Source organism: Cyprinodon tularosa, unplaced genomic scaffold, assembly GCF_016077235.1.
Source record: "Cyprinodon tularosa strain WSP-4 unplaced genomic scaffold, ASM1607723v1 ctg77, whole genome shotgun sequence".
Classification (NCBI taxonomy): domain Eukaryota; kingdom Metazoa; phylum Chordata; class Actinopteri; order Cyprinodontiformes; family Cyprinodontidae; genus Cyprinodon; species Cyprinodon tularosa.
In genome coordinates this window covers 270,485-294,535 of record NW_024039529.1, presented here as the reverse complement: position 1 = coordinate 294,535, position 24,051 = coordinate 270,485, and the positions used below count along the sequence as shown (strand labels likewise).

At 37.6% G+C, this 24,051-nt stretch overlaps 1 protein-coding gene across 40 annotated transcripts in view; it reads right to left on the bottom strand.

The window, feature by feature from the left end:
* madd (MAP-kinase activating death domain) overlaps nucleotides 1-24,051 on the bottom strand; it is a 72,034-nt gene that overhangs the window by 27,154 nt on the left and 20,829 nt on the right. For 19 of the 40 annotated variants that reach the window (XM_038270587.1, XM_038270604.1, XM_038270598.1 and 16 more), the window contains 17 exons: nucleotides 21,819-22,122; nucleotides 19,838-19,969; nucleotides 19,565-19,678; nucleotides 19,239-19,319; nucleotides 16,959-17,015; nucleotides 15,126-15,298; nucleotides 13,644-13,879; nucleotides 13,394-13,550; nucleotides 13,189-13,292; nucleotides 12,895-13,097; nucleotides 12,538-12,788; nucleotides 12,246-12,385; nucleotides 11,777-11,878; nucleotides 10,663-10,680; nucleotides 2,958-3,066; nucleotides 2,619-2,805; nucleotides 39-189 (listed from right to left, as the gene is read on the bottom strand). In XM_038270587.1, the coding sequence (XP_038126515.1) occupies nucleotides 39-189; nucleotides 2,619-2,805; nucleotides 2,958-3,066; nucleotides 10,663-10,680; nucleotides 11,777-11,878; nucleotides 12,246-12,385; nucleotides 12,538-12,788; nucleotides 12,895-13,097; nucleotides 13,189-13,292; nucleotides 13,394-13,550; nucleotides 13,644-13,879; nucleotides 15,126-15,298; nucleotides 16,959-17,015; nucleotides 19,239-19,319; nucleotides 19,565-19,678; nucleotides 19,838-19,969; nucleotides 21,819-22,122 (2,519 nt within the window). Of the gene's footprint in view, nucleotides 1-38; nucleotides 190-2,618; nucleotides 2,806-2,957; nucleotides 3,067-10,662; nucleotides 10,681-11,776; nucleotides 11,879-12,245; nucleotides 12,386-12,537; nucleotides 12,789-12,894; nucleotides 13,098-13,188; nucleotides 13,293-13,393; nucleotides 13,551-13,643; nucleotides 13,880-15,125; nucleotides 15,299-16,958; nucleotides 17,016-18,917; nucleotides 18,927-19,238; nucleotides 19,320-19,564; nucleotides 19,679-19,837; nucleotides 19,970-21,818; nucleotides 22,123-24,051 lie in introns of all 40 variants that reach the window. The other 21 variants (XM_038270600.1, XM_038270626.1, XM_038270617.1 and 18 more) reach the window with 4 other exon arrangements.

The following is a 24,051-nucleotide window of genomic DNA, read 5'->3' as shown; positions in this document are numbered from 1 at the left end:
AGCTTAATAAACAGCTGTTCTTAAGTGTTAGGACATACCTTTGGTTTGATAATGTGTGCGTGCTATTTCAAGCAGGCTAAAGACACTAGCCATTCCTCCAAGGCCAGCATTGGTATAGGAGTGCTCCAGACTGGACACTGTACACTTCAGAATGTCCAGCATGCCTTTGTAAACCTTCCTGTTCACCTCCTGGAAAGAAAAGGCAAAGAGTAGGTCTTTGAAAGTTCCCTTTTACAGACATAAACATAAAATGTGTAAATACAGGGAATATTTGTTGCTGGTATGGATGAGACCAGAGTTACTGGATTTATTTTATTCAGTGATTTATAACATAGGAAAAGGTTATTTTAAAACACTTTTACCAAACATAAAAGGAACTGATATATCCTTGAAGTTTGGTTTGTTGAACTGAATATTGCTGATGAAAACAAAAATGTTCAACATATTACCCCCTGATGTATTAAGCTTTCACTGACTCATGAATTATATTTTTATAAAGCACATTTAAAAAAATATCAAAGTTCCATGCAAAAAGAGAATAAGTAAAACTAGTGAATTAAACGGACAAAAGAGACAACAAAAGACCTCACAGTTTGCAAAAAAGAACACAGCTCTCACGCTGTGCATCAAACCAGAAACAAATGAGGAGTTTTCAAAAACGGATTTAAAAGAAGACAGAGGAGCCAGCCTAAGACGTAGAGGCAACCCACTTCACAACAAAGAGGCTACTACCACAAAAGCACAATCATGTCTGAGGTTCAGACTAATCAGCTGGTCGGCTGACCAACGAGACTAAAGGTAAGAAAGTCTGTGGCATACCATGAAGCGAGGCCATTCAGACATTTAAACACCACAATCTTTCAATCGATTCTGTAGAATACAGGAAGTCTATAAAAAGCATCCAGCAATGAAGGGCAGGATAGAGTCAAAATTGTCTTAATTTTGAAAATATCACAGCAGCATAAAGCTTTGTTTTAGCATAGAGGTCATTGTGTGTTACTATCCTCAAAGAAGGTTTCAAGTACCAGGTTCGATCCCCACAGCCCGCACTCTGGGTTCCTAAGCAAAACCCTTAACCCCACACTGCTCCCTGGGCGCCGCACAGCAGCCCACTGCTCCCAAGGGGGATGGGTTAAACGCAGAGACTAAATTTCGTTGCTCTGTACTTGTGACAGTGTAATGACAATAAAATGCTGGAAAAAGAAAAAAAAAAAAGGAAACCAAAGCCCACTTGGGCAAAATGAGATGACTGCAAACTTCTTATCAGTGAAGCTCAAAGAATTCTGGACCATCAAAGCTTTGAACTTATCTTGCTGCACAGGGAGTGAAACATGCAGCACTGCTCTAGGAAACTTTAATTATTAAGGATGGTGAAATGGGAGTACTTTGGCTGCTGACAGAAGACAGACGGCAACAGCCTGGAGGAAGAAGGTTGCTCTACGTGCTTGCAGACAGGGGCAGCCTTTGGAAGGCATTTAGCTAATAAGGTAGCCCGTCTGTGGGAGCATCACTGATGGCCATCTGTTGACTCAAATGTTAAGTTTATGCCATTTCAAAATGAACACGCTACCTTTAGCGCCATTACTGAAATAAGGCATTACTGAAATAAATACCACAGTGTTACCAAAGCAGGCAGCTTGGTCACTGTGCTGATTAGGAGCTTGTCAGGCTCAGATTTTTCCACCACCTTAGGGACAGAAGGACAAGGCGCCGCCTGCTCAGCTGGACACTTTGCTCTCTGAACTGAAGTAGGCAGAAAGAGAGGAGGAGGAAGGAACTCACTATAAGCATGAGGATAAGACAAAGAAAGCCATTAAGGTTGACCCTTATAACAATGAGTCAGGCCTCTGTGGAGATACTAACACCTATGCACTTATTGAGCAAAAACTGGAACAGCAACATGTCAAAAAAAAAAAGACTAACACACAAGATTCTAATGAACTTAACACAAACTCAGCAATAGAGAGCTTGTTCTAAGGAAATGGCTGTGTTATTCACCATCAAAAGATACCGTGATTCTTTGTGCTTGTAAAATGTCTTCATTTGTGAGTGCTGGAATTTAATGACTGTTAATTAAAGCATGAAAGCTGTAAAGTTCAGAGGAAAGCCACGGTTGCTTATCATTAATCAAATAGCAGATGTTGGGGCGGTAGACTCATAACTAAAGAAACAGTTTAATAGAGCCGGTAGTGGACAGAGGCCCTAGAGGCAGCTAGAACTGTAGTTAATTATTAGACCGAGTACTTGCCCCCATAAAGGATAGTAAAAGATATGTTGAGACTAACAATGGGAAATTATCTCCTCTGCAGGTAACAAAAAAAAAAAATTTTTTTTTATAATTTATCAATTTTATTATCGACATGTTAAGTTTTTGTTAAGTTGAGCCTTTAAGTAACAACTACAGACGCACAGTTCAGATAGAAGGACATGTTTTATAACTAACAGCTGTAACTGCAGCAAAAGGAGACAGGTAATTACTTGCAGAAAACACTTTTTTGTTTGCAGGTTGCTTCAGAAAATTTTGTTTTGTTTGTGTGTTTTTTTTTTATTTAAACAAATGTCAAACAGTTGAAATCACTGTATTATGCTTCCCTCTCACAGAAAAACAGGCATCTCACCACATCACGAATGATCTGCTGTCTGGCGTCTTCCTCCGACTGAACGGCTCTGTTCAGCTTACTCAGCACAAAGACGCGCAGCTGTTCGTTCTCCAGCAGTCGGCGCACTTTTTTCATGTTAAGCCAGCCGACGCCCTGTCCGTCTAGAACACTCTGGACAACTTCCTTCAAAAACTGCTGGTTCTCACTAGATCAAAAAAACATAATTTTGAACAGAATTAGGTTATTGTACAGCTCTCTAAATGAACCAAGTTATCAGCTTTATGTAAAAAAAAACACCCTAATCAAAGTAATAACAGCACACTCTGGTTTCTTAAGATAGTTGAGGAGTTTTATTACCTTGTGTTGTTAACTCGACCCTGTGGTGAGGGAGATTCTCTCTTTACAGTCGGGCTGTGTTTGATCACTGAAGATTTCTGGTCCACAAGTGCTCGAGGTGCACGTGCCCCTGGAAAAAATATTCAGATAAATGCACACTGCAAAAATTATCTAGAAATAAGTAAAAATGTCTTAAATTAAGTGTAATAATCTTTTATTAATTTGAGTAGGTAAATATGCTTTGCCAATGAAATTAGTATTTCCATTCTTAAAATAAAAAGACAGGTGAATAATTTGAGACAATTTCAATTTTCTTCAATTTTTTAAATGTAAATTGTAAGTCTCACCTCCTCAATTCAAGAAAAAAAAAAATCACTTATTTTTAGAAAAAAAATTGTTATTTATATTTCATTATTTTGCAATACATAATTACATTACTTAGACTAAAGCAGAAACTAGATAGTTCACAAAATAGGAGCATACAATAGAGGTTGGAGTAATTCAATGGGAATGTAAAGAGCCGTTTTCTAACAGCACACAAGAGACATCACATATTAAAAAGGATAGAAATATCTGGGATAAAGCAGACTAGGGTGTATTATAAAAGGAAAGAAGGACAAACCAAACAGCAAAATGCACACTCCCAAACACAAACAAAAATTTATTTGGTTCTTTTGGTAAGGGCATTACACATTAGCTGTAAAGAAGCTCAGGTCAGGGGAAGGACAATGTCAATTCTAGTTAGTCAATGAAAGGCACAAAAGAGAAAAACGGAAACAAAGGTGAGGTGAAAATGGTGTTTATATTACTGTTTTGTTAAAATGCAGGGGGAGGCTGACCATCTGTGTAAACAGCTGCTATATTGAATATCAGGGCTAGCCAGGAAACACTATGTACAACGAGACAGCTACAAATCACTGCTGTTTGTTGGAAGGCATAACCTTATGTCATAGAAGATGAATTAATAGACAAACTACATTTACATACTGTAAATTACACTTTAAGGAGGTCAAGACAGTTGGCCAATTAGTTGTTTAAAGATTGTGAAGACTGATTTCTTTATCTTCCCCATGTTCAAAAATGTAGTTTACATTAAAAAAAAATAAATAATTACTGGTCCTCTACAAATGCTTTCATTCAGGATCACTTTCCGAACACAAGAGCTGATCTCAGCTTTTAAGCATGATTGAAGATGATTACGTCACCAATAAAGGTACCCCATTCATTAGCACTGATAAAATTAGGAGAAAAATCAATAGTTCAGTTGTTTAGGGTAACTTTTACTTTGTGAAATCTACCAATTGTGGTTTGTACACATTGAATACCCAGATTGTCAATAAAATTAAAGAATATTTTAATCAAGACATCGTTCTCACAAGATTCCCAGATATTCTTGCATATACAAATTCAAATAAGCTACCGTTTCATAAGAGCATTAACCTGGGTTTAATTTTGTTTAAAAACCCAAATATACAATAAAAATTTGCTTTAAAAAAAAAAAAAAATCAGTAAATGTTAAACTAGGAATGACTATGAAAGGCCCTGGTATGTAAATATTGTGATACAAATAACCATATAAAATATGACATTTCAAATCATTTTTTGCACCTAAATTTCTGTTAATGAACTGTATCAACCAACATCCAAAATCATCAATTTCCCCCCTTTATTATACTCACTCTATGGATGTCCTGAAAACTTCAAACCTACACGTCGTTTAAAAATGGGCCCTAATCAAAGATCCCAGATCAGCAAAGCTGCGCGTTGCTGATCTGGGAGCTGGCAGTGAGACAGGCACAGCACTGATGATGCAGAGCGCTTTTAATCACTCTTGTGAAAAAGTTTATTAACGCATAAATTAAATCAAAATCCCAAAATCTGCCGGCAAAACATGTTCACTTTTATTATCCTGGTGCCTGCAGTTTGGATTACGTACATGAAAAATGCCTTCCAGCCACCGCGGCAAACCGCAAAGACACGACCAGGCCATTCGCTGCTGTTGAACGGGATTCCTAGTGACAGCGCACCGCCAGTGTATGGGGGCCTGAGCGGCTCTGACAGAAATTATATTTAAAGCAGGATGGTAATCTGGATGAACTGACTGCACTGACGATGTTTTCAGGTGGACTATCGTACTTCAAAATAGATTCAAAATACTTTTTACCCACAGATCTGGCAAATATAGCTGCCATTTTTATAGGCAAAGAAAAGATAGTGTAGCTTTGCCCAGTGCGCATCAGACCCACTTTTTCCACCGTGCAGCTAGAGCAGCAGAGACGCTTTAGCCATGCTTCAGAACTAAACTTGTACAAGCATAAAAAATTTAAGCAGCACACATGTTGTTGCTGCTCTTGCTGCTTTAGGTGTGAACGTAGCATAACAGTGGCTAGCTTCCACCCATGGCGTCCTGCACGTGCATTGGGGAGTCGATTCGTTCATGTGTAAGGGTATGCGCACAGGAGGGAGGGACAAGCAGACGACCATGATTGATGTGTCAGGAACCAATAGTGTACAACAGAGCATGTTTTGTAATTGGTGTGGGTTACACATTGATTTCATACAGTAGCGGGGACCATTTATTTTAATTACACTTCCAAACCTTCTATTTCACTGCTTGCTATGCGACTGTGGGGAGATCTTTTAGCCACATGGTAAAAAATGCGTAAGAAAAGATCTCCAACTGCACCTTTAAAACATATATAAATTACCACATGTTGTCCGAAGACAGTGTCCAACTTCACTTTTGCCGCTTCTCCTGTTCATATGGTAAAGCCTTCCGGAGCTTCCGGGACCAGGCTACACGTGATACAAATTAGCTAATGAGCTGTGTCAGTCTGGATCACTGGGGCGAGCCACTTATAGACACAGCAGGAAAACCTGTGGCAAGCCGGACAATGAGAAAAAGAAAGCAGAGAAAAAGTGGACTACTGGAAGAAGCGCAGTGAAGTAGTGAGAGAAGAAAAAAAAAAGAAAAAAGGGAAATGGTGTGCTAAAAGGCGACCGTGCACATTTGAGTATGTTTGGCTCAACCTACTGCCTTGAAACAGGTTTCTCCACCATGAACATAATCAAAAATAAATATGGATCCAGACTCACGAATGTTCACTTTGATATGTGGTTGAGTATGGCTTTGTCGCCATTCAAACCCAGGTTCAAAAAAGCCTTCCGGGGCAGCCTAAAGCCCACTGCTCTCAATAAGCCATAAAAAAGAAAAAGAAAATAACTAATGGTCATTTTAGGTGTTTCATAAAATATGTGAATCAGGAAATTGTCTATATATCAAACTGAACTATTATTGTTCTATACTTCAAAAACAATTTAGATTTTAAAATGGGAAAGAACTGTATTTAAAAATTCAATGTATAACATGGATGCATAAAAACATTATTTTATTTCAGTGTTTAATGCTGTTTAAAGTAGCGGATTATAATTAAAAATGTCTCTGGACCGTTTTCAAACATCAGCATGCACTGATCGTAGTAATGTGTGCAGCGTGTTGCCTTGTTTCTAAAGCGATTAAAATGAGCAATGACAAGGTGTTTGTAGGACTTCATTGCATTCTGAAGATGACATTGTGCCCATTAAGAAGAAGGGTATTATTCAAAGCATGATGGGCCAAAAAAGTGAGACATAAATGTATATAACTCTTAATTAGCTTCTTTATTTATTTGCTTTTGTAATATTAACCTTATTTATTTTTCTGTCCTTTATAATCTTCAACTTTATTTTTTAATTACTTATATTTTTAAGTAATTATTTATGTGCATGTTATAATATTTTTGTCTGTTTTATTCTTCCTTTGTATTTTTTTACCTTAGTTATTTCTTCGCCGCTGTTTATTTCTCTCTGCCCTTTTTACATTTCTCTCTGCCCTTTTTACATTTCTCTCTGCTCTTTTTACATTTCTCTCTGCTCTTTTTACATTTCTCTATGCATTTATGCCTCATTATGCAAATGAGGAGGGGGTGTGTCCTAGAGAGTCAACTTCTGCTCATTGGTTGGCTTGGCGGTCCATCTTCTTAACTCACAGAGCTCAGAGTACTAAGTTAAATGTTCTCTTTTCTGTTGCTGTTGTTCAATTAAAGTACGTTTTAAGATCATTTGAGGCGAGAACCTTATACTTTTAAGCATCACCATATGGCCCATTCACAGATTTAATGCGTAATTTAAAAGAAAATGTGACGAACTTGAGAGGACCGTGGCAACCAGCGGAGCTCCGAAGCTGACGGCAGCCAGGTCTATAGCCAGGCTATGATGGCGATTTTTTGTTGTATTTGGCAAAGTTTGGCAAAGTCCCTACTCAAGTTCTAATGACTTCAGACTCGACATCAGACTCTCCTCCTGTAGATTCGACCGATGTAGTAAAATGCTAACCAACACGCTTCACACACGGCTATGCCGAAAGAGGGCCTCTGCAACAAAAAATCGCCATCATCACCAGCGATTCTTCACACAGGGCTATTCCGAGAGAGGGCCGCAGCAGATGGGCTGTGGTTAGACCTGGCTGCCGTCAGCTTCGGAGCTTTGCTGGTTGCCACGGTCCTCTCAAGTTCGTCACATTTTCTTTTAAATTACGCATTAAATCTGTGAATGGGCCATATGGTGATGCTTAAAAGTATAAGGTTCTCGCCTCAAATGATCTTAAAACGTACTTTTATTGAACAACAGCAACAGAAAAGAGAACATTTAACTTAGTACTCTGAGCTCTGTGAGTTAAGAAGATGGACCGCCAAGCCAACCAATGAGCAGAAGTTGACTCTCTAGGACACACCCCCTCCTCATTTGCATAATGAGACAGAAATGCAGAGAGAAATGTAAAAATGGCAGAGAGAAATAAACAGCGGCGAAGAAATAACTAAGGTAAAAAAATACAAAGGAAGAATAAAACAGACAAAAATATTATAACATGCACATAAATAAATACTTAAAAATATAAGTAATAAAAAAATAAAGTTGAAGATTATAAAGGACAGAAAAATAAATAAGGTTAATATTACAAAGGCAAATAAATTAAGAAGCTAATTAAGAGTTATATACATTTATGTCTCACTTTTTTGTTGGCAACTAATTGTATGCTTATACATTTATTGAGCATTTATTTATTTCTGTATTTATTTTTAAATATGGCAGAGTTGGTCCTTCATAGCACACAAGGACTGTGTTTAGGTGTGACAAATACTGTTACGTAAAGACAAAAAAAAAACTTTGCATGGAAAACACTTTACATATTTAAGAGTTTTATTTTAGTTACCAACTATGATCCAGGTTTTGAATTGCGCCCCTTAGTGTGTCAATAATTCTCTGTCTTGGTTAGAAAAAACTCTTAATAATCCCGAGTCAATTTATGAAATTTGAAATCAGAGATCAAAGTTTTTTATCCATGTCTGTGGGAAAGATAAAAGGAAAGCCATGAACTAGTAGGAGCATAGTAAGTTACTGAAGACTCTTGTCATGTGGCAGTTTTATCAGCATCCCACTGTTCGTACCTTGTTATGCAGCCCACTGAGAAAATGTAATATTTTTCTAAGATATCATGAATTTAATACAGGGAAAACTCACATCACAATGACTGATCGATCCCGCCCGTGTATGGTGCTAATAATTCAAACCTTTGGAAGGATTTTTTTTTCCATGCATCATTTATGTATTAAATGTACAGATCCATTAGGTACGGCGTATTCCTCTTAATGCTGACCAGAACTTTGATTTAACCTTGTTTTCCTGTCGTCACATCCCTTTGTTCTTAAAACAATTACAGAGATCCAACCCAGCCCCATTTCATACAAAGGGAGCATGAAATAAAAACACAGAAAATAGAAAGTGATTGATCATTGAAATTCCAAGTCTTATCAAAATCATTGTTTTAGTTGTGGCTCACTTTATTTTATTTTTCCCCTAACTTACTATCAAATCTAGAAAATGTTATTTTTTGCACCCCTATTTTTGTAAAGCTACTTTTAGACATAGAAACAAACATTTTGTAAAGTGGAATATGTAATAAGAACAGGCAGATATGAAAAAAAAAAAATGGCCAGACAAAACACTGTGTTCCTTGTTGACTTCTGATGAAAGACATAACTGACATGAGAGTGGAAGACATGGTAGAAATGCTAGGAGGGTGTAATTGACTGGCTTGGAGAAGCATGCAGCTCACTCAATAAAAGGGGCAGAACCCACCTTCTCCACTCCCCGGGCCGGCCTCTGTAATTATCTCCATTAGAGAATTTAGCCCAAATACTGCACACAAAACTCAGAATTAGTGCAGCCAAAAGGTGGACGGAAAAAGAGACACCGGCCCAGACACAACCAGTCTGAACATCAACCCACCACACAACAGAAATGCACACTTCAAATGATATGAAAGTAAAAGAAAGTAAACAAAGAAGCAAAAGAAACTGTATGAGGAGCCTTAATGTGACCGATAAAATGAATAATGATCAGGGCTTTAAATGAACTCTCTGTAACTATATATATATATATATATATATATCTATATATATATAGATATATATATATATTTATATTAATAAATACATTGTTGCAATACAAGATAAAGCAGTTTATGTGAGCATAAATGCGGCAACTCCTAGCTATTTAAATTTTCACATACCAAGAAATTCTTGGCGAGGAGTAGCAACATTCTTTCAGTCTGACTTACTGATTACTCCAAAGGAAGTTAATAATTACAACTCTTTTGAACATTTAACCCTTACTGTAGTTTACCTCATCCAATTTGCAAAGCAAGAAAACCTCTTCTTTTTGTAACTTTGTATTGTCCACCAGTTCCTTACTCTGAATTTTTAGATGAGTTTTCAGAGTTCATTTGGTTCTGATTTGGTGTTAGACTGAGACACAGTTGAAGGTGATAGCTTTAGTGCAGCCGGTAATGCTACCCTCAGGATTACTTTAACAAAGTTCTCTTTCCCCAAAAGAAGGTATCACTTTAGCAGATCATTATCAGACAGTGCAGTTACAAATTTTACACTGAGCCTGGTTCTACTGGAGGTTTCTTCTTGTTAAAAGGGAGTTTTTCCACTACGAGCATGCTAAGTGTGGGGGATTGCCTTTGAGTCAATGAGTCGATGAAATCCACTGGTTTTCCTTGGACAGAAAACTTTAAATCAATTTGACTGTACAGTATGATCTGGTGAATATTAAGTGACATGTGTTGTGAATTGGCGCTATAGAAATAAAGTGAATTGAATTGCCTGGAAAAGTGTGAACAGTGCTGAACATTTCAACAATGAAAATAAATGGGTTATTGAACTTTAAAAAGTATGTACAAAACATATTTTCCATGCTAAGCTGTGAATGAACTCAAAACACAAACAATAGAGAGCAGTGGAGTTACTAAATTATTAAACAAACAAAAAAATAATACAGAGGGTTTGATATTTTTTTTTAACTAGAGAGAGATTTTTCTTTGAAAAATATCAGGTACTTTTGAAGAAATTAGGCTAATGCAGTTTATTAAAAGATGTCTTAATGTAGTAAGAGAGATGCCACATTAAGAAAAGTTTGCAGTCACAGAGGAAATCATTGTTAAAAAAACAGACTTCAAACAGCCACACAAACAGGAAGAGAGGAAGAGAGGAACAGAAAGGGAAGGTAGACAAACAGAGACACTAAGGGTTTAACTTTTATCTCAGCTCTATGCTGAGAACAGGTCTGAACGATTACAGAAACGTCTAGTTAAGAACAAACTATCACACCAGACATAACATACCCGGACTGTCAGGGGAATCTGAACAACAGAGACAAAAAAAAATGACAATCAAAGGAAGAGAACACAACTCTTTAATGGCAGCTATTCCACACTGAGTGGAGTTATTGAGTTATTTCACCATGCTTTGTTTTTATTTGTTTTTTTTCTCTCAGATAAAGAGAAAATCCAACCTAAACAGCTTTCACACTGACCTCCCAAATAGAGCTGGGCAATAAAACAACAATATTCTATTATTGATCAGAAAATAACAATACTGGGGTCGAGGACAGCCTTTAAAATTAAAACAAGATAAAAAAAAAATGTATGTGCCCTGGTAGACTGTATGTGGGGTTTTGTAATTGCTAAGTGGGTGATTGAGAAGTCCTTTTTTTTTTTATCTTTGCTTGAACCAAATAATGCTCCAATTACTGAATTCTGTGTTTATTTTGAGGGGGAGAAAATAAAATACTTATAATAATAACATAAACTTTGATTTATTCTTTTAATTTTTATTCAAACATACGTCTGTGAAACTGGTTTATTATTATTATTTGAAAATGTACTGCTGGAATAAAAATACTGTGATCTATTATCTCCACATCGCCCAGTTCTACTTTAACGATAAATATAAGAGCTACTTTAGTTAAAACAACAACAACAACAAAATTACAACAAGAAGAAAGGAGAAGTTCTCCCTTTTTAAAGCAAAATAAAGTCTGTCTTTGAGTGGATTTTCTTGAGAGAAAAGGTCTGATTTATCCTCAATACTCTCCTGTAAATAGTGCCATATATGTTTGGCAATCCAGTGGAAAGAGAGACAAGCTCTGAAATATGTTACAAACCTGATTGCTCCGTTTCTTCCTTATCATAATTAAAGTATTCTTTAAGCGAACAGGTAGAGAAGGACAGAAAATGTGTTTTTGTTATATTTAGTCTACATAATTAAGGTATTTAGCAATAAACAGACAAAGGTATATTGAAATTTATAAAGCAAAAATATCTAAAAAAAAAAAATGAAATCATCTTCATAAGCTTGATTTAACTTCTGATGTAAACTGAATCTAAATAAGAGCCAATAAGATGGCAGAGTCATGTCAGCCTTGAATCTATGCGATTGTTGTAATTGCTCGCCTACCTTTCAGGCTGGGAAAGGGCGTTGATTTCTCCCGCGCTGCTTTGTTAGGAAGGGCCAGATTGGACAGACTGAAGCTGGTGCCGTGGTTCTTGTATAGATTACCTGTGGTGGAATTACATAGGCAATCATACACTAAAGCATTATTAAATGTTTAAATTTACCTTCATTTATCCAATAACGTGTATTGTACAATTCCAGAGGTGGGTAGTAACACCGTTACCATTACAGTGACAGAAAATGGTGGATATTGTCAGTGGAAGTCCTTTACCCCACATTGTTATCACAAAAAGAATTAACTTTATAAGTTCTATTTTTTTACTAAACATAATATATCTTTTAAAATAAGTTTAGTTTTTAAAATACCAGACAGTCATCTAGAGAGTTGTGTGGAAGAGAGTAATTAGTATTTTTGGATGTTTTAATTATGTTCTGTTGGTTAATTCTAATGCTCATGCTTAATTATTCTTACTAGCAAAAGACATGAGTCCACCAAATCCATCATTGCTGCTGTTGGAGATGGTAGAATTTGGCGAACTGTTGCGAGAGTCTCCCTCTCCATCCGACTCTCCAGGAAGCCTTAGGCTGCTGGGGCGTAGAGGCCGCTGAGCCCTAAAACCAAACAAGTCTTGTGAGATTTTAATCTGACACACAAAGCAAACATGAAGGCTGAGGGATAAATGGAAAATGATATCAGGACTGCAACAACAAGAACGCATCTTGGATGATGAGAGAGAACGTTTAAAAGACAGGCATGTACTCACTTGTTGCCGTTTAGGTTCTGGTTGAATCGAGGGGTGTAGGTTTCAACTTGCTCTTCTTCGGCGTCTTCCTCAGTGGGGAAGCCATACTGAGGCTCAAAGTATGGGTTGTCATATTCTTGCTTTTTGTTGGCAGAATCCACCAGACCCACATCTGCTGCTGGTCTAAGGAATGGCTGGCTGCCCAGTACAGGGACAGGGTTCTGCAGAGCGGCACTTGCTGATGCCTCGATCTCAGGCGCTTCAGACTGCTCCTTAAAAAGCACATATACATCTCCATTGTTTAAATGCCTTCTTGAATACAACACATACTTTTTTGCATAAAAGTGATCCCTAAAGTTTACTTATGTTATCACACACATGATTAACTCCTTGGATAATTGTGCTAGGGCTTGAGCTTGCAGTTGTGCTAGAGCTTGAACGCAAAGGCTGACCGTCTGACAGCTCAACGGCTCCGTCAACACTGGAAGGACCATCTAGGTTATGGCTGTCCTTGTCATGGAAATCTTGAAACTCAACTTCACTAGCATCTCCAAGTGCAGCATGAGTGGGAGGATCCAAGCCTAAAAATATGAATAAATAAAGAAATTAACAGCAAGAAGAGAGAAATATGACAGAGGTATTTTGTTTTGTTTTTTAAATGAAAGAACATACTTGGCGTGTCCCCCTGGATGTCACCTTGAATCATCTCACTCACTAAGTCTCCAAGGGAGGAATATGAAGAGCTGGAGTCGTCATATCCATCACTGTCACTACCACTTTGGGAAAAGAACAGAAAATCTAAAGGTCCTCGATATGCTTATCTAAAAATGAGCCGCAGTAGGGTAGCAGATGAAATAACAGGGTCTAGTTTCCTAACCTGTCTGTGGGGTCAGAGTCATTGCCTTCATCTTCCAATGGAGCAGCCATCGCCTCCACCAGCGAGGAGCTTCCATCATAAACTCTGTAGACCACTGGCTGCAGCTGGTGTGCATACCATTTGGACTTGTCTCCGATTAAAGATGGATCATACACATCTAAAACAAATATGCACAGAGGCAAGTTTATTTCCACACAATAAAACAAAACATTCCAATCAAAAGAGTATTACTGAGCTAAATGAGCCTTACTGTTGTGTATCCTCTGAAAGGCAAGGTTAGAGGGATTGAGTGCCCACTCTCCGTAGAACTCTACTGCCTGTGTGTGGGACAGCTTATCGGCAAAACTGGAGCGGCGTGGGCGAGAGGCAAGAAAAGACGAGCACTGAAAAGCAACCACAGGTCGCGGAAACAGCCGCAAAGTACGCGTGTGCATTTGGAAGCCCTGGAGAACATTGGGTGAGTTGAAAAACCTCACCATGGCAACCCTAAAAAAAAAAAAACAATAGAATAATTAAAATGTCTTAGTTAAAAGAAAACAGAAAAAATATCCCATATATAGGAATAAGGGAGTGGCTGCCTGGTGGTTAGGGCATTGAGCTTGGAATCCAGAGGTTCTGAGTTCTAGCACCACTCACACAGACTGCCACTCTGGGTCCCTTGGAAAGACCCTTAACCCCACACTGCTCCCTGTGTCCCGCATGGCAACCCACTGCTCCCCAAAGGGATGGGTTAAATGCAGAGAGTTAATTTTATTGGTTTTTACTTGTGACAGTGTAATGACATTAAATCCCTCGTCTCTCCTGTAACGACAGGAGAACGGAGGACCTAGTCTATTCAGCCAGGCCAAAAATCCCCTTTAACGACGAGTTCTCAGACACTTAGATGGGTATGGGGCATTGCAGTCTAACAAAAGAAGATAAACGACCCCCATTCCAAATGAGTGGACCCCTTCATCATCCAATTTGTATGTTTTCAAAACAAAAACAAGGCTTTGTTGGGCTACTGTATATAACCCTGAACTCAACGCTATTCCTGACATTTTGAATTAAAGCTTCCTGGATGGGAAGCGAAATGTCTTCAAACTTGAAAACAAAGTCCAGTGGATTGTTTTTTTTATTTTCTTTTTTGGATTAACTATGACCTGGACAACTGAGAACCTTCACCGGCATAATGACAATAAAGTTGATTCTAATTCTAATAATGTGAAAAGTGGCTAGTTGCTGCACAATAATTAGAGTAACCCTACCACCAATTAAAATAATCTGCAGCCTACAAATAGTCATCCACTTTAGAAGTTTTGAATATTCAGTCTGGCATGTAAATTTGTCTATTTTAAACAGAGATCTGTAATCTGTAAGGTTTGTTTTTCCAATGCAAAAATTGCATGCAAGATTTTGTTGCTACCACAAGATGGCAGCAGTCAACAACTGAAAAAAGTTGACACTTTTTTCCCTCTGCCATTTCTGTAGGTTTTACAATAGCTGAAACCATTAAAACTAGTATTTTTTTTCATCTTTTTTATTAATTGCAGTATTTAATTTTTTTTTTTACCATTGCCAGTCTTAAAGAATAAGTAAAACAACAAAGTGCTTTTTCAATTTGTATTTTTACTTAAAATGGCTCCCATAGTCTTCAAACATGGCATCCATAGAGCTATCCTAATATATGGCTACTGACTGCTGCCCTTTCAGAAACTTTTAATCAAATTGGAAATGGAAGTAAAGAACTTGCCTGGTGGCAACATCCACAGAATCAACATCATTGCCATAGATCAGAGGGTTGAACTCAGTGGAGGACGGCGAAGCTTTGTCTCTTCCTGGTGGGAGCAGAGTCATCTCCTGGCCTTCCTGGAACTTCTCCAGGTTCAAAATGGGCTGGGTGTTCAAACTCATGCTGGCCAATGCCTAAAAGGCACCAGTGATACAAATTAAAAAAGAAGCTATGGTTCTGACGACAATACTGTGATTAACTACTCCCACTACAGGCATCAACAGTTTCTAGAAATTTAATGGGACATTATGGAGGTATATGCATTATTTAGAGGATGTAATAAAAGTAAGGAAATTCATATAGAAATTAAAAATTTACTTAAAAACATATCCCAATCCAGCAAAGGTGACAAAATTGTTTCATGGCTCCAAAATGATTCAATCCCCACAGCATATTTAGATAAATGACAACTTGTCCAAACTTGGAGCTTCTAAGTAAGTTAAAGCATGTTCAGTCTTGAATAATTATTGTCTTGAACGGTGTTCTGCAGTCTCAGAATTATTCAGAGCCTTCGTGACAAGCACCTTTATTAATTAGTGCAGCGCCCTTTTGCCGTTATGCCCTCCTGCAAATGTGATTCAAACACCTGCTTCTTGGAGGCAACCTGAGGAATCTTAGATAAACACTTATAGGCAAAAGCCTCCAGGTGAAGTAAAGCAAACAAAAATTTTTTTCTTTAAGTAGTTTTTTTCTCCTTTCCTTTTTATTTTTTTTGCATGCAAATAAGATCCAACTTTGCTTGAGCCTTTGGTTGAGCAGTGGTGTACATCCTGAAGCCTGTGTTGTACTGTGGAAACATCATACAGGGACACCTCAGGGCCTAATGCCACTGGGTCCTTACATTGGACGTCAGCAGTCTGAGGGGTACCATGACCCCAACTGCATCTCTAGGATCAGACTCTTTTTGTATCCATTCCTTACTAGTAAAGGGAAAAAAACTAACCTTTAGGGAACCTTCTTGGATCATGACAACCATTTTCTACTGTAACATACATCGACAGTCTAGTTCCACCTCAGGGACACTTAATTTAACTAATAAAGCTGCTGGGTATAACATACATTAGGCTTTCACAGCTGTGCCGTTACAAAACCTAATTAGAAGTTCTAATAATTCTGAGACAGCAGTCGTTATCTGAAGTCAGATTTAGTGTAATGTTCAATCTAAACAGTTAAGAGATTTCTTTGAAAACACCTAAACAATTTGGACCTAATTTGAAGTAGAGGGACAAAAATATACAAATATATATATATAATAATAATAATAATAATATAGGTGCAACTGTTCTATTTGGATATTTGTCATCTTTGTGGATTTAAATGAAAAGTAAACAGGGTAATACAGGAAAAGGTCATACAAATTTGCACATGTTGATGTCTGTGGTGGGTGCAGCGTTTTAGAGAGGAAACCGGAGGAAAGTAAATCACTATGCATGGTTTGCTTAGAGGGAACTGCTGCAGTCTCAGGAGTCGATGTTTAGCTTAGCATAATGGAACATTAATTTGCTGGGCCAGGATGAATGTTAACTTTGTCAGAGGGATAAACATAAGCTTGTATTGTCTTATTTTGGTTAACACTCACTATGCCAAAAACGGATGCACGCACATTCATACATGCTCAAGCCAGAGTTAAGCAGTGTATTGAAAACTGTGTTTCGCAACATTCTGAGATGTTCTTTTACATTTACTAGAGGTCAAGAGAAGAAGAGGTGGTAAGTAATGACAGGCAAACCAATGTGTGAGAGAGGATTTCCGTGCATGGGCATTACACATTCCACAGGAGGAGAAATAAGTAACCTTATTCTCAGAGGAGAAGATCTGCTTTTGGGTGATCACGGTCAATCTAACCAGACACTAGGAAGGGGAATAAGAAAAATGCGAGGAGAATCACATGAAGGCTGGAGATGACAGTTTTGTGACAGACTAGAACATCACATGATGGAAGGGTAACAGTCACTGCCTTTTCACTTTCTTTGTCTCCTTTTAGAAATACGTCCCACTTTTTCTGCTCTGTTGACAGCAAGCATGTACATTTTGTTGCCACAAAAATACAAGTTACTCAGAGCAGAATTCAGAAAGAACAGCCTTTCAGCTAGATTTTTCTGGGATAAAAGGCTTTTGTTTTATTTCATTTTTTTAATACATGACTAAATTTTGTCAAAATGAAAAAAGTGACAATTTTTAGTGAGACAAAGAGGATCGAGCAAACTGAGTCAATTCAATTTAAGAGAAAACCGAGAAAGTAAGGCAGGGGGGGGGGAGGCTGATGAAGACAAGGGAGGTGATTTTATCTCAAACATGATAGACACTGATAACCAAAGATTTACATCAATAACGATCAAAAGCCAGAATTCTCCAGCAGAACCCAGCCTTTGAGTGGCACAAGACAACCATCCATGGTGACCAATGGGAGAACCCAGTGGTTACAATGGAGGGGACATGATGGCAGATACAGTACAAAACTGCAGATCTTTTCAGAAACACACAAACTGCTTGCAGACCTCTGCATCTACAGAAAAAAAAAAAAACAATGGCAGAAAGAAACCTTAATTCCTCTATAGCTTAAAAAACCATCAGAGATTGCAAAAGAAAATAAATCAGTGTCTTGTAGAACTGATTTATTTGTAAAATGAAGAGCTAAGTGCAAGCATTTTCAGACGCTCCCAAACAAGCAGCATTAGGCATAGCATCTACGTCTTTACAGAAATCTGTAAAAGATATTCCTCTGTGCCTCTGTTTTTCTACAATTACAGAGAAAATGGTTAGCTTATATTATGCCAGCAAAAACTGAGGCTTAGCACACTCCTACAAACCAGCTTTTTGGTCTCACACACACAGAAAAATAAAGAGCTGCTAACCACACACTGATCAAACTGGCTCTGATTCAAGGTGGATAAAACCAACTGATGACTAAAATCAATAGTCCAATTGAGTTTTATCTGTGAAATTTTGCAGCAGGCAAAACAATGTCTAAGCAATAAACAAAGCTATTTGCCGAAAGGGATTAATTCATTTAAAACTGAGATAATTACTTGTAATTATACAACTATTTCTTTTTTGTTTCTGTTAAGATGCTATTAAAGTTTTTAATTTTCTTTTTTGGGGGAGAGGGTTGTGGGTTGCGCTTCAGGACTTTTTGATGAACTTTGATGAGCATCAACCCTATACATATACATAAACCTGCTACTTTTTCTGCTCACAACCCATTTGATGTGAACATAGTACCAGTATTAGGCTTCCTCTATAGGAGGCAGAGAAGGTGACTGGGGAGGGGAGAGTCTGGGTGTCTCTGCTGAGACTACTGACCACTGCAACTAGATTCCAACTTAGCAAGATGATGTAAGTTTTATAAGCTGAGCTTTATAAAGCTGTGCTTTAAAATTGTCCATGTCCATTCAAATGAAAGGCAAGACAAGATTTCAGTTGGGAGCATAAGAGTAAAGATAAGTGAAAACACAGGCACTCCAAAGTTCTGTAATTGTTTTTCTGTAATTGTTTTTTTTTTTTTTTTGATAACCAGCGACTGTTTCACTACAACATAACTTAAATCTAAAACCACAGTAAAAGATGTACACCTTTGTCAATGTTACATGAAAAAGTTCAACTACTGAGAATACTTTGTAAAGACACTACATCAAGGTAGACTGCTCTCATGAATCAGAACCAGACTCTGAAATTGTTAAATGGGGTTATAGGGGAAAATCAGTTGCCATCAGTAACACTAAGATTTATTTGGGTCCAAGTATCAAACTTTACCTCCAACAGCTAGGGCATGCAAACAAAAACAAAAGAGAAAAATAATAATGATGCGTTAGTGCACTAAAAACAAATCCTTTCAAAAGTCTTCACACATCTACAATACATACAACCCAGCTGAAGAAGAGGGCACCTACTCTTCAAACTGCTGAAAGAGAATGTTTACATGTATACAAGACTGTGGTCAAGTCACAATAAAAGGAGAAAATACATTAAAAAATAATAAAAATCACTTGTGTCACACTGGGGTCACTTATTTCCGGCTGCCACAGGGCAGTTCAGTTAAATGTAAATACAAATCAGAAAACCAGCATTGATTACCTGTTTTAAATGTTTCTTAAGCTCGCCTGCTTCAGGCTCTGGCAGAGGGGGAAGATTCTCTGCATTGGTAGGCACTATAACCTGCAACCAACACAAGTGTAAATTAGATACAAATGAAATTTACTTCCAAAAGAAATAGACATCAGATCTCTATGTCCGTATTTCTCCAACCAAATGGAAAGTTTTCATTATTAAATGTACATTATTCCACAGCAAGGATTTTGAGATGAAAGTAATTCTGGATAAATGCTAAGCCCTCCTTTATTTTAGGCACAGCCTTGGATCAACCAAGGCACATGTGTAAATCCTGATGTTGGCAAACAAACCTTGCTGCTGTCGAGGTCGACCAGCCAAACATCATCTGGCATTTTGAAATCCGACTTATAGAGGAAGAAGCTGGCTGGAACACCGATAATGTAGGGAGTGGGAGCGAGAAGGAGCTGTGAGGAGGAGAAAGCAGACCAGTGTGTACATAAAAGTTGATGTTCCAACAACAGATGGTGTTTACAGCTAGAAATAACAAGTGTGGGAAATGTTTGAAGTTACACAAAAATATGAACTGCCTATTTAACATCGATAAGCCTCAGTTCCACACTTACCTGCTCAGCAGAAGCCATACATGTAGGCAACAATGGGATGACAGGGAACATGTACTCCAGGGGGTAGATCATAGCCACAAAGGCCATCACACTCATGGACAAAGCATTGTAATCTCGAGATTGAAGAATGACCTTAAAAGGTAAAGATTGGAAACAAATAAAAAAGAAATGAAGAGAACCAATATCAATGGATCCCATTTTGAATATCGAATACTTGATCGTTATGATGTCTGAGCTTTCTAAGTAAAAAATTATGTGGTCGGTCTTCTAATAATTTCATTATCTTTTATCCCTTGTTGTAAAACTTCAATGCAAGAACAGCCCTTTTGTCTTGAGTTTGTTAACAGCATTATTAAAAGATGATTTTCAAGAACAGATGAAGGTTGGAGAACAAAAAGCTCAAAAGAGACATCAGCCTGACAGCTTTATGCTTTTAATTAGTTCAGCCCGACTGAATGACAAAATTGTCTAAAACAGATGAAAATAAGAAAACCTTCAACAGGCTCCTACTCGATTAATTTTTACAAAGATCTTCTAGTTTAGTGCATTATTACAACTTTAAAGCATGCAAACAAAACAAAAATATGTGGACTCCCAGCTATCACCCAATGTAATTATTTATTTCATAACTACAATGACAATGGAGAACAGAAGGAACAGTTTTTCAGCATTTTTCAACACCTAAATTAATCACTTGGCACACAGGCCAAGTACTGACCTGCTTTACAGAGACTGAAACACTCAGGCTATATTTCATTTTTCTTTGATTTTTAAGAAGACTTTTGGCTGCTTCTTGCAAACAGACAAGAGCTGCCTTCTTTGCAACAGTGGGGATGTTTAAAAACACTCAGATTTATACTTTTCTTTTTTTTTTTCTTTTTTTTTTTTAGGTGGAATATGTTTCTAATGGCAAACTAGTGTGTTTACTTAAGGCATGTCTGCTTGTCTGAAAGAGCCCCACAACAAGTTTTTTTGGGGGAGGGGTACTCTGAAGTCCTCTGTGCACCTTTATGTAAATAGACAGAGGCACATAATGCACAAATGTATACGGATTGTTTTGACAACTGTGGTGCAGGTTTTTCCATAATGCAGAGTGAAATTTAAAATTGTCCTTTTTTTCAATTTTTATTTTAATAATACATCCTATTGTGCATCTGTATAAATAAACGTATGCCAAGATAATTAGTCAGATTGCTATAAAAATGGCAAATGGGCATAAAAGGTGGGATAGCCCAGGAACTGCAAAGACTTGTGTATCTTTGGTCTGAGGATGCTTAAAAGGAGCCAAGGCATCTGTGCACAGCAGAACAAAAGTAAGAATACACAAGAAAAATGACCAAGGATTCTGATTAAATTTAAGTCAATATCTCAAGGGGTGAAAAATAGCAGATGGCAGAATGAGACTCTTTTCTCTGTGTCCAAAGCTGTGATTTTCTCCTCCTCTGCAAATGGCTTCAGAAAATAAAAACTGAATCTGAAAAATGTGACTCATTTTGGCAGATTTTAAAGGAGAAAGAGGGAATTTAGCTTCCAAGTCAATTCAAATACGAAAATGTTTTTTTTAGTGGTCTTGTTATAAATGAGCTCAGTCTGACAGCTCAACTGTGACTAACTGGCATTTCTAATCGCCAAGCACAGCAGGATATCAGGGGACTGGTGTAAAAAAGTATGACAGCACATCTCACCAAACACTAATTGTTTAAAAAAGAAACCAAGTGGGTTAAACTCCTTCACATTTAAGAATTAATATGATTATTGATTCAATCAAGTTACCTTTTCAACAAATCATAAAATACTGTGGTCTGCATGCTGTGAACTTACAAAACTTGCTCATTCCTTAGAATAAAATGTCCTGGGCTTATATTCAAAAATGTGATGCATGGCTATAAGATAGTTATCATGACAGCTAATCTAGATGTAAAGACAAGCCTTAGGTATGGCTAGTCTTTCATTTGAACTCCTGACCTGTTTCCATGTTTACCTTGTGCTCCAACAGGACACAGCTGAGGACCTGAAGACAAGCATCAACACCCAGCAGCTCCAAGGGCAAGTGCAGTGGGAAATCAACCAAGGAGAAACGAGAGTTGTCAGGCAAGGCGAATGTCAGCGGCCGTTTCAGTTCTTGGGGCAGCACCTCCACATCCACACGCCGTTGACCTGCCAATGGAACCGGGGAGCGCAGCAGCCGGTACACCCATGACTCGATGTCCCGTAGGTCAGCCAACAGCTGGCTACCTTTCTCTTCCACAGAGAGCGCTCCGGTAAACACCCTCCACATGGTGTCCCTGCATAGATACACACACAAATTAAACATCTAACACCTATAAATCTTTGAATTTAAATGTTGGTTAATCCTTTAACTGTTAATGTCAACATGTCTCTATGTTGCAAAATTTAATGAAGCTATATGAATGTTGGCGCAAGAGCTGCACTTAATTACAAAATAGTCAAACTGCATGGCTAAAACAGTCAAGCCGTTTAGTGTGAATAGTTAAAAAAAAGATGAAAGTTTTTTTGTTTTTTTTTCTAAGAAAATACAAAGCTTGTGTAATGTAAGCTTATTCTAAGATGCCAGATATGGTTTATCTTCAACAATAAAATACAATTATTCAACAGCACTTAAGTATCTAATTGACGTGTGAAATAGGTAGAGTTTGGCTGGGAAAATCTGACGGTTAGTTTGATGATGAGATCCTAAAGTGGATGGAACAATGGCTCATTTCTCTGCTTCAGACCGGTATCAAGCGGCATTTAAATCCCTTATCTGAAGGCCAAATGACACAGAGGCTCTTCAGTAATCACCAAAATATTGATTTCAAAATGCTCTACTTACACATTTAAGACCATTATGGGTCTTTAAGTGTATATCTGGCACTGTGTGGGTGAGAGGGAGTGAGGGGATACATTTGTCCTTCAGAGCCCTCCCACCTCAAAGCTGCTACCTAAAGGCAGCTGGAGACCTCAATCTGTCAGAGCTACCATAGTGAGAAATGCTCCAAGCCATTATACAATGACTCTCCTCTTTCTCTGTCACTGCAACATAACATTATAACTGGAGGAGCAAGAGAAAATAAAGAGCAACAAAAAAACTGCCTAGGCCAGTAATGTCTTTGGCTTTAATGCGCTGCTTGATGTTTTGAGATCATCATTTTAGACTGTTAATTAGTGGATAATCTCACTGAAAGGAAAAAGAATGTGGTGTGTAAAAAGAAAATTAGTAGACTAGAAGACACATTTTATTTACCAGCAATACATACAAGAAATAGGACTACTTGTTGCCTTTTATGCTTTGAACTAATATTAGTTGCACTACACTGGGTTGCATCACAGTGGGCTGCCATTGTGCGGCTCCTGGGGAGCAGTGTGGGGTTAAGGGTTTTACCAAAGAACCAAAAGTGGAGGCCGTGGGGATCGAACCGGGTACTTGCAACCATCTCAGAGCACAAGCAAACTGCTCTAACCACTAGGCCAAAACTATACTAGTAAGAATTAGGTTCTATACATCTAAAAATGTTTAAACATTTTAAGTGGCCCTTTTGACATTTATCAGCTTGACTGAATATGTATTCATGATATCTGAAATACATTTCTTCATACTCAAAATAATACAAATGCTGAGCAGTGATATTAGGAATATGGAAATCTGAAATTAATTTTTAGACATCCAGAATGTTTATGCTAGATGTGGAGATTTACATTTTGTTTGAATTGGTCATTTAGACAAAGAAAACATTTATTTTTCCAGATATCAGGAATACATATCCAGTAAAACTAGTACATGTCACAATGGCTTGCCATAGACTGTTATTACAAGCATGATATTACAGGATCATTTCTTAAATGGTTGTAGATCAATGTATCTATTTAGGTGAAATGAAGTCTAAAAACACTGTTCTAATATATACAACCTGTGCATCATCTCATGGGTCTCTCCTCATGTTAAATTGGTCTTTTTTTACACAGTAAATACTAAGTGGCTGTTTGCAGCTGTGCTTTGGATGTTATCCCAATAAATGGTTGTTATTAGCAGCTCTAAAGCCCATAGAATGCCTTCAGAATGTGCCAGTAGGCCTATTAGGCTTTTATGATTGAGTGAATCGTAATCCTAACCCTAAAATAATTCCTTTTCCCCCACAGAATTAATGAATCTATTTAAGTGTAATCTGAAAATTATTTCAATAGTTCTTCATGTACTGCAAATAGAACTAAATAAA